Here is an 11451-nt window from a genome sequence, read left to right as displayed (position 1 = left end):
TATGAATACTTTTGATTTAATATGATTGATATCCAGTGCATAGTTCTACAGAAGAAGTCGTTTGTAGAAATATAGCCAAATTACCCCTTTTTGGCCCCGCCCCTCAGCCCCCTGGGGGGTCAGCCACACCATTTGTACAATTTTGAATCCCCACCACCTAGGGATGCTTCCAGTCTAATATGGTTGATATCCATCACTTAGTTCCAGAGAAGAAGTCACTTAAGGCAATATAGCCAAATAACCCTTTTTGGTCCCGCCCCTCAGCCCCCTGGGGAGTCATCCCCACAATTTGTACAATTTTGAATCCCTGCATCCCATTAATACTTTTGATTAAATATGATCGATATCCAGTAAATAGTTCTACAGAAGAAGTCGTTTGTAGTAATATAGCCAAATTACCCTTTTTGGCCCCGCCTTTCAGCCCCCTGGGGGGTCAGCCCAACCATTTGTACAATTTTGAATCTCCACCACCTAGGGATGCTTCCAGTCTAATATAGTTGATATCCATCGCTTGGTTCCAGAGAGGAAGTCGCTTAAAGCAGTTTAGCCAAATTGCCCCCTTTTGGCCCCGCCCCTCAGCCCCCTGGGGGGTCAGCCACACCATTTGTACAATTTTGAATCCCCACCACTTAGGGATGCTTCCAGTCAAATTTAGTTAAATTCCAATCAGTGGTTAAGAAGAAGTCGTTTAAAGAAATTGTTGACGGACGGATGACGGTCGACGGACGGACGGACGACGGATGCCACGGTATGGCATAAGCTCACCTTGGTCCTTTGGACCAGGTGAGCTAACAATACAGGTAGTTAGTCCTACTGTTAAATCTACGGTTACATACAGCACAGGTAGTAAGTCCTACTGTTAAATCTACGGTTACATACAATACAGGTAGTAAGTCCTTCTGTTAAATCTACGGTTACATACAATACAGGTAGCTAGTCCTACTGCTAAGTCCAAGGTTACATACAATACAGGTAGTTAGTCCTACTGTTAAACCTAAGGTTACATACAATGCAGGTAGTAAGTCCTACTGTTAAACCTAATGTTACATACAATACAGATAGTTAGCCCTACTGTTAAACCTCAAGGTTACATATACAATACAGGTAATTAAGCCTGCTGTTAAACCTAGGGTTACATACAATACAGGTAGTTAGTCCTACTGTTATACCTAAGGTTACATACAATACATGTAGTTAGTCCTACTGTTAAACCTAAGGTTACATACAATGCAGGTAGTAAGTCCTACTGTTAAACCTAAGGTTACATACAATACAGGTAGTAAGTCCTACTGTTCAACCTAAGGTTACATACAGCACAGGTAGTTAGCCCAACTGTTAAACCTAAGGTTACATACAATAAAGGTAGTTAGCCCTACTGTTCAACCTCAAGGTTACATATACAATACAGGTAATTAAGCCTGCTGTTAAACCTAGGGTTACATACAATACAGGTAGTTAGTCCTACTGTTAAACGTAAGGTTACATACAATACAGGTAGTTAGTCCCACTGCTAAACCTAAAGTTACATACAATACATGTAGTTAAGCCTACTGCTAAACCTAGGGTTACATACAATACAGGTAGTTATTCCTACTGTTAAACCTAAGGTTACATACAATACCGGTAGTTAGACCTACTGTTATACCTAAGGTTACATACAATAAAGGTAGTAAGTCCTACTGTTAAACCTAAGGTTACATACAGCACAGGTAGTAAGTCCTACTGATAAACCTAAGGTTACATACAATTCATGTAGTTAGTCCTACTGTTAAACGTAAGTCCTACTGTTATACCTAAGGTTACATACAATGCAGGTAGTTAGCCTTACTGTTAAACCTAAGGTTACATGCAATACAGATAGTTAGTCCTACTGTAAAACCTAAGGATACATACAATACCGGTAGTTAGTCCTACTGTTTAACCTAAGGTTACATACAATACAGGAAGTTAGTCCTACTGTTAAACCTAAGGGTACATACAATACAGGTAGTTAGCCTTACTGTTAAACCTAAGGTTACATGCAATACAGATAGTTAGTCCTACCGTAAAACCTAAGGTTACATATAATACCGGTAGTTAGTCCTACTGTTCAACCTAAGGTTACATACAATACAGTTAGTTATTCCTACTGCTAAACCTAAGGTTACATTCAAAACAGGTAGCTAGTCCTACTGCTAAACCTAAGGTTATATACAATTCAGGTAGTTAGTCCTACTGCTAAACATAAGGTTACATACAATTCAGGTAGTTAGCCCTACTGCTAAACCTAAGGTTACATTCAAAACAGGTAGCTAGTCCTACTGCTAAACCTAAGGTAACATACAATACAGATAGTTAGCCCTACTGTTAAACCTCAAGGTTTAGCCCCTAAGGTTACATACAATACAGTTAGTTATTCCTACTGCTAAACCTAAGGTTATATACAATACAGGTAGTAAGCATACAATACAGGTAGCTAGTCCCACTGCTAAACCTAAAGTTACATACAATACATGTAGTTAAGCCTACTGCTAAACCTAGGGTTACATACTACATACAATATAGGTAGTTAGTCCTACTGTTAAACGTAAGTCCTACTGTTATACCTAAGGTTACATACAATACAGATAGTTAGTCCTACTGTAAAACCTAAGGTTACATACAATACCGGTAGTTAGTCCTACTGTTCAACCTAAGGTTACATACAATACAGGTACTTAGTCTGTTCAACGTAAGGGAAATTACAGGTATGAAGTTCTGTTTAGAGCAATTGTAATCTCATGGCATTATCACTTGAAAAGCTTCCACACAAAGGAAAGAATGCTTGAACTTTTTAATGAAAATCAACCAAGAGTCTGGCAGGGCTGGTATTCATAAACTCACCTTTTGTGCTAAAGCCCAAATTTTTGTTCAGATAATTAGATAATAAGAAAACTAAAATGATAGTACTATTTTCAAAGTTTATACTTCACTTTTTGTATATATACTGTGTGGAACTTTGCATATCATTGTTTTACAAGTTGTTGTTTTTTATCATTTTTCCTTTATGTTCATAAGAAAACATCACAACAACCAAATTACCAAGTCAAAAACAATTTTATTGATGAACATAATTATGTCAGTTTTAAGAAAAGATCCTTAACAACAAAGACAACATGTAAAACCACAAAACAGATAGTCTGTCACACTGACAAGAGACCTGCCTGTTACACTGACAAGAGACCTGCAGGTCTACTGTTTACCTTTTCAGTTTTTTTCTGAGCGGGAAAAAATGTTGAAACTTTTTCCAACATTATGAGATAATGGTTTTCATTTTGGATTTTTTATAGACAAAAAGCAATTACAATAATAACATTTGCTTAAGGCTCTGAGAGAAATGAGAGAACAGACTTTCATTTATACTTAAAGTGTAGTCTTTGAAAGATTTCCTATTTTCTGCTTCAAGCCCAGCCCATCTGCCTCAAAGAGGGCCATATCGTTCATTTATACAGAATTAAATCCCCTAAACCAAAAGATGTTCCATGTCAAATATGATTAAAACACCCTTCAGTAATTCTGTACATTCAATGAAAAATTAACCACAGATAGACAGTAGGACGGACAATGGCCGTTTTGGCCAGGTGAGCTAAAATACTTACCCGAGAGGAATACACAGAATAACATCTGTTTCTATATTTCCTTTCAAAACAGAAGATCGTTTATTTTATAAACAAAATAATAAGTTTCTACAAAAACAACAACAACTGATAAACTGTTCTAAAAAATCTCCACTCATATGCAGCTGTGTAATATAGCACAAGAGTTGCATTGTCTTTGGTGACATTAACAAAACTAGGCATTTTCTAGTATCACTTATACTGATCTTGTATCACAAATACATGTACAAGGTCTGATGTGGTACAAATGAAACAATTTCATATAAATACCTTGGATTCCAAGTTTATAGTACAGTTTCAATACTGCTATTATAAATCAATCCCAGAATTCCTCATGAAGCTTGTTTTCACTGACATTGTCACTTTTTGATGACATCACTTCCTTAACTTCATTACTCCCATCTCCCTCATCTAAATCCCAATCCTCATTCTCATCATAGAGGTCAACACCGAACTTCTCTGTTTCAAAGTAGTCTGTTAGACACACAATAATTCCTGTCTGATCGTCTGTCAGGGAGAAATTCTGATCCAAAAAATGGTCCCTGAAGTAAAATATGTAAGACAATGAATGAATTTGTAAAACTCAAACGTCCACCAAAAGTATGGTGTTATGACAGGATTGGTCATAGTGGCATCATTTTGTAGAATTTTAAGTACAAGCCATGTTTACTAAGTTCATAGACATGTAATCACAACTGCAATTCTGATGATCTATAAAATGATTCATACATCAAATAAAGCCTTTGGATAAGTGATTTAAGAAATATATTCAATAGCTACAATGAATATCATCATGACACAAATTACATTTCACTAACTGAAACGCGTAACTGAAATGAAAACCATTTATTTTCAGTTTGATGTAAAACTTCTATATTTTGAGTGATTCTATCTCTTCACTATCTTCTTGGTCAACTTGTTTCCTCAAAAAGCAGAACCAATCCAAACAATAGATTTTATTTGTGAACAAAAACATTTGTCTCCCCTTATTAACCAATATTCTTTCCACTTCCAAAGTTAAATAACCATGTACCTACAATTTTCAATAATATATTTAGTGTATTAGAGGAACTGCCTACTAAAACATTATAGAATGCATATGAATAAATGTATTTAAAAGTTGTGATGTGGAAGGCGACAATACCATGATCTATCTATATGTTATACTCCACAGAGACCAAAATCGCTTTAATGCGGAGGGATTGATAGTTTAAAAAGATCTTGGAAACCATGACCTCTTATTCTTAGGAGCATGAATATTTAAAATACCTGAGAATAGTGATGCTGTTTTTGCACATCTTGGCCAGATTTCTGTATCTCAGCAGTTCACTGAAACGTATGACAACCTTGTCCGGTTCCAGTTCTAGGTAGTTATCTCCCTTGATGAGCTCTCTTATATTGTATCGTGCTTCCATGGATAAAGCTTCACTAGGAGACATAGTATCTTCTTCATTTTTGTAAGGATAAACCGCTTCTGCAATCTAGCAAATGGGAACCAGTAAATTATATGCCATACTGCTGTTGTCTCATCTTTTATTCACATTATTTATTTTTATCTATTTCAATACAGGTTCAATAAACACACCTTTTTTAGACTTAGCACTGTCCTTCCAAGATGTTGTTCAGAAGGGAATCCAAGCTTTATACCAGTTCCTTTGCCTCAAAGCACGCAAAAGTTGTTAGCAAATGTAAATATAATTTGTTCTGTCTTTTTTCGGGTCTTTGTGAATGCATAAGCAGAAATAAATACAAAAGGGTGGAATAAAATAATCTGTCTGATACTTTGGATACCGATGGTGAAGTGATATTTAAAACACACAAAAAGGTAAATAGTGCCAAACCCATTCTTACCTGTGTATAACTCTGAGCACACTTTTCATTTTGCTGAACTCTGTTTTCGACTTTAATCCTTTCAAAAATGGCAGCTTGTGAGCAATAGCCCAGGTGATTACTCTCTGGGGGAGGGTTCCCTATGCCTGTGTACTGGACAGTGTAACCATGGCTACCAGCTTGTTGGTTACCCCTAGATACAATACAATATATGTATGGTTACTTATGATAGTGTGGCCATGCTAACATGTTATATATTTTGATGGTAGAAACAACTAAACTGTAACTTAAAATCATTGCTTTCTAAATTCTCTGATTTATTTCTCTGAGCATTGAAGAAGTGTGGATGTCTCATCAGGGCACAGACTCACTTTTATTCAAAACTAAGCACTTACCTGACCTAACTATACTAGATACCACACCTCTTAGTGTTTAAAATTATGATCGAGCAACACTTGTGCTGTAAATTTCATACTTGAAATTGGTAAATGGTTAGATCACAAAGAAAGGAATGATGTAGAAATTATGTTTTAAAGAATAGGACAGAAAACATCAAGGTTCAGTAGATATAAATTGGCAATGTCCCCCAAAACAAGACACAGAAGTAAAGCACAGGTTCAACAGAGGGTCCAACAGGTACAGAGCTCTTACTCACCAACTCTGAAACTCCTTTCTGGTCCATTCAAATTTGTGGTCATAATGTCTGAATGTCCGTCCATCATCTGGGAATAACTGGTTGAATTCAAAGTTGGGAGTTGTCACTATGATAATCCGAGGTTGGAGTTCATGGAAGACCATATCACAAACCTTTTGAAGATCAATTGGATATAAATGTTCTACACTGAAAAAGAAAATCATTTTAGCGTAAAACACAATCAGTTCCTTTACAGAATCAATCCTTTCCCCAGAAAGAAATGATCCATTCCAGTATATTTAAATTTGTAACTGACACTTGTCATGATTTAACATGAAAATTAATCTCTTGCAAAAAATAAATTCTCATTTGTTTTGCTATTGGATTGACATATATTGGCTTACAAATGAGGTTTACAAGATCACTGATATTGTAATTACAAAGTTTGAGCTAAAGTGACTTACAACTCTACCATGCTGACAGCATCGTATCCCATAATCCTCGTGTCCAATACTGTAGCATCACCGTGGTATATCTGTATGGTCAGTGGATGTTTTCGTTTGTCTAAGAAGTGGTAAACGGCTGGTTTTATGTTGTACTTATGTGCTTGAAGCAACGGTCTGTCCATGTCTACCATAGCAATCCGCTGGACAGATGGAATGTCAGCCAAAAATCTGGAGAGTTGACATTCTGCGCATCCAAAATCTACAACCTGGACAAAGAAAACACAACTTTACTCAAAAGCTGGAACAAACTAGTGAATAATAGCATTTTTATCAATAAAAGAAACAAAATTAAGATGCCAGCTTCAAGAAGTGAAACATTCAAACTATCCTATAATAACTTTGATAACACACTGCCAAGAGCTACTGATGTCATGAATTTATGAATATTACTTTCAAATTAACGTGTTTTTTTATTTGTGTGGAACTCTTTTTAAATGGAGGTGCAATTATTTATAGTAAAGTTACATACATCTTTAAATTCAATCCTGAAAGGATGATATTCAACAAGACATCCAAGGTTTTAATCCTAGATTGAATGTGAAGGTATTGGGTCACCTTCCTGACATTGTGGGTTTCCTCTGGGTATTCTAGTTCCCTCCTACATTAAGACTACTTGAAGGCTTCCATCCTGGCCAACATGTGTGATTATTATAAGCTTAAAAATATGGTTTCATAATACAGGCAATGGACAAAAAAGGTATCTGTTTCACTTACGCTTTGTACATTTAGAGAGTTGAGTTTGTCTGCCACAAAACTGTATCTCTGTTGATAGAGAGGTGGATCAAATACAGGGCCGCCTAGTCTGTTCTCATCTTCGCACATTGGTGTTGTCATTGTATCAGTTTTGCTTTCATCTCCATTTTTATTGTCTGTTCCGCAGATAGTCTGTGGGATAGTTTGACAGCTGTCTGTCATATTGAAATCATATCTTTCAGTTGAACATGTGTGATTATTATCATCAGAGACAATGCCAGTAAAATTACTACCACTTCCAGCTAAATTTAGAAACTGGTCACCATCTACAGATGACCCTAACTGGTGGTCAGCTAATATTTTAATTCCTCCAGAGTGTACCTTCCTTTCCTGACACTGGTATTGATCTAACTGGGTTGTATTCCAAAGACCATTTAGAACAGATCCCATTTATAAAGGCCTTCTTCAAACAGTAACCATCTCATAGCTAAAACATATGTGTATTATCATATGATCAGATAAAATTCAGAGAAACAAAATTGCATTTTTTATAAGTACATGTTCATGTAACATGCTATACCAATCATTGTACAGATATGTGACAGGTTTTATAATGATCTCATGAATTCACACTGGAAGGCAAAATGATAAATGCCTAAACGGTACCACTTACTTTATCATAATTGTTTGAAATTGTGCATTAGTTTCAAGATACTTAACTTGGTGTTTTTTTGAAAATTTGAAATATGTTATGTTTTACACCTTATGAGATTATAAGTAAAAATATGGAACAAGTTATCTCCCCTGAGATATGATAAAATATCAAAATAACTATATAAAATTACTATTTTCATCATGCAATAATGTGTTTACATCTAAAGTCAAATTTTATGCGTAAATACATCTTATAACAATGCATTAGTTTCATAAAATGTGATTGTTCAACTGATAAAGACGTTTATATTACACTAAATTGCACAGTAGCCATAACGTGAAGCATGTTACTGTATTTGATTTCATCATTACAGGTATGTTGGCATTATTTTCATGTGTAAAGGGAATCATACAAAACACATTCTGGTATGTTTATTATGGTCAAAATCAACAGCACAATGTGTACTGTATTAGTACACAGCATTGGAAATACCAATTGTACTGCTGTAGTCTGCCTCGGATCTCAGAAAAGAGGCCTGGAAAATGGTTCTGTTGGCAAAATTTGTTAATGCAAAACTTTTACCACCAATGACTTGTATGATATCTAGGTGTATCATTCAGACTGACTGTCGCCTTTTAAATGCTGAAATAAGGCTAAAAAATGAGGTCAAAGGTCAACAGGTGCATTTGTTCTTTATTTTTGCTATAATAACCACATAGGGTTGATTTTTCAATCTGAACCCTTTTACTGTGTGTTTTTACATTACTCGATCTATAAAGAAACATAGCACATCTCAAAACAAAATTATTATTTATATATAAGATATAAATCAAGCACACTTAGTGTGAGCTAGAGACGTATTTATCGACAGTTACCTCCCTTACATCCAAATTAGCCATTTACCATTATATTTACCAAAAGTGCAGGGCATGTTTACATGCGATTTATATGGGTATTTGCCATGAACAGGTATGTCTTTCGATTCATTCTATATAATATTTCTTTGGACTACTCGATGATGAAGAAGAGACGAATGACAATAAGCTAAAGCTTCAACCTACGCGTATCAACGTTGAAGAAAATCTTGTTAAAGAGCAAATGAAAGTTATTGCTTCTCTTGATGTCTTTGGTCTAACAACAAACTCCCGAACACCAAACGAATCTAATGATGAAACAAAACTGGTATCTGTAGCAACAAAAGACATTGCTTCAGACGAAATCACTTCCGATCTGTTGACTTGTGAAAAGAAGGGTGGACAATTAGTTGAAGAATTTGCAGTTGACCGACTGAAGGAGAAAACGGTGGAATTTTTCGCACCAATTAAAAGGGTCAAATCAAAGACATTCTCTGATTTGTACAAAAAAACTACACAGGATAGGCAGAAAATGACGAAGCTAATAAGGGCCGACAGGAAGTTGCTACAGCGGCTTTTCAATGCCGCAAACTCGGGACGATCTGTCTAAACTGCTGAAGTGTTACAACATGAACTGGCGCCTGTTCCTCTCTCTTTGGCCAACGCGAGTGGAAACATGAATACCACAACAAAGTCGCAAATTCTCAATGTTTTGACAGCGGATTTAGGTATTGAAACACCACAGGAACTACCTCCCTCCGACAAAGCAACCTGCGTGGTAATTGATGGGCATGCGTTAGTCCAAGCACTTAGTAAACCCCCAAAGTGTCAAACATTTGGTGACTATGCACAAGTGTTTTTGCAGTCAGTATTCAAACATTTCAATGACAAGACTACGCGCGTTGATGTAACATTTGACCGGTATTATGGTGGCAACTCCATCAAGAATGCAACTCGAAGCAAGCGGTCTGGAAAGCGATGCCCTATACGAAAACTTATTACCGGCCCAGAAGTACCCCTTCCTCAGGTATGGGAGCAGTTCATTACCCTGGATAAAAACAAATCCGATCTTGCAGGATTTCTTTCCAATGAGCTATTACAGCGTGCTGAAACATTGCCACCTGGGTCAACACAAGTAACTGGGGGAGGCTGCACAGGTGATGTCAACGCGAAATCAAGTAGATATCTGCCGATACCGACTATTCTTAAAAGCCAGGAAGTCTTTAGAGCTGCTTCCGCCAACTAAATATGCATTCGCGTTACACGTTAAGAGAGCAGCTTATCAAGCAATGATCTGGATAAAAGCAGCTGATGCAGATTTCGAGCCAGAGAATCCAACAAATATAGGCTGTTGGGTTATAGAGTCGTGTGTACTGAAACCAGTTTGGATGAGCAAACCCTCGGTACCTGTCTCCTGTTTGCAGTTGGTTGCACTCATTGTGGATGCACTACAAAATGCAGCACATCAAGATGCAAATGTTATAAGTCTGGTCAGATTTGCATGTTTGAATGTAAATGGGAGGCATCAGGATGTGCCAATCCTGTTGGGAATGAAGATGACTAAATATTGGGGAATTCCATAGTTAGCTGATATTATTTTTTGTGATTAGCCGTACATATATAAAACAAATATCGCATCAATGAGGATCTTTGGTTGTATATGTTGAAGTATGTGTTATATAGATGTGGATAGAGGTGTTTTAGGTCGAACCTTTACATTTAATTATTTGATGTATTCACTTGTGTTCGGATCAGTCCCTTCTATTGCGCAATTCAGTGCTACAATAACCAATAACTTTACTTTTTTGTTGAAATAAAAGTTTTATGTCACCTCTTTTGCATGTTATCATTCCAGCAAAACAAAGTGTTGGTGTTAACAATATTTTTTGTGAGGTTTGAAACTGATAAATGGGAACAATGTTCGAATATTTCCATAAAACGGTTAAAATGCACCTAATGACCTTTTGACCTATTTAATATCGGGTTTTTTTCAACAAATAGGGGGTGACAGCCCCCCTAGCGTGTTTTGTTATATATCAAACTTTACAAATAGGATGGCTGTCGAGCATTAACAAATGTTGCCAACGCAAGTCATATTTCCTGAGATCCGAGGCAGACTACTGCACAGTACAGTATACTGATAAAATGAAAGTAGACTAATTTACACATTTCCACCTAAAAGGTCGCACCAAAAATAAGATTTCTTTTAATGCAATTGATCTATGATATATGATCAACAAATCAGTAGTCATTATGATTCGAAAATAAAGAAAAAAATAAAACCGAAACAAACAACACGTTGTCCTACCTTTGGTTCAGCAGTTAAGAGGAAAGTGGTAAAACTCGAAAACTTCCCTCAGCACGACCTGTCCCCAACCATGACAAATAATCTTAAATGTCTCGTGAAGAATAGGCCTTTACGTTTAAGTCTCTTAAACTGGCTCGTCTTTTAAGAAAAGAGAACGTATAAAATAAAATCCACCATTGATGTGCTGCATTATTTCGTATCTATTTCCAATTAACAATTTGACTCTAGATCATAAGTCGGACTCGGTACGAGCTCGGGTCGGAATCGGAGAACAGTATGACAAGCTATTCCTACCTATTTAGAGTGACGTCCCTTTGTTACGAATACTTCCTGTTT

General features: G+C 36.4%; 1 protein-coding gene across 2 annotated transcripts; it reads right to left on the bottom strand.

Moving 5' to 3' along the window:
* Positions 1-3064: 3064 nt before the first annotated feature.
* On the bottom strand, positions 3065-11373 carry LOC110452896 (small RNA 2'-O-methyltransferase-like). Of its 2 annotated transcripts, none has more exons than XM_021501630.1 (7): positions 11116-11373; positions 7320-7785; positions 6564-6811; positions 6121-6306; positions 5487-5658; positions 4905-5116; positions 3065-4177 (listed from the first exon to the last, which is right to left on the bottom strand). In XM_021501630.1, the coding sequence occupies exons 2-7, from the start codon at positions 7746-7748 to the stop codon at positions 3952-3954; spliced, it is 1473 nt and encodes a 490-aa protein (XP_021357305.1). In that variant the 5' UTR covers positions 7749-7785; positions 11116-11373; the 3' UTR covers positions 3065-3951. The 2 variants fall into 2 exon arrangements, with proteins under 2 accessions (XP_021357305.1, XP_021357306.1); XM_021501631.1 differs by lacking the exon at positions 11116-11373 and adding an exon at positions 8366-8408.
* Between the last annotated feature and the right edge of the window lie 78 nt (positions 11374-11451).

The sequence above is a fragment of the Mizuhopecten yessoensis genome, unplaced genomic scaffold (genome assembly GCF_002113885.1).
Source record: "Mizuhopecten yessoensis strain PY_sf001 unplaced genomic scaffold, ASM211388v2 scaffold6967, whole genome shotgun sequence".
Taxonomy (NCBI): Eukaryota; Metazoa; Mollusca; class Bivalvia; order Pectinida; family Pectinidae; genus Mizuhopecten; species Mizuhopecten yessoensis.
Note: the sequence above shows the minus strand (reverse complement) of the source record. Positions and strands in the feature narration are given on the sequence as shown.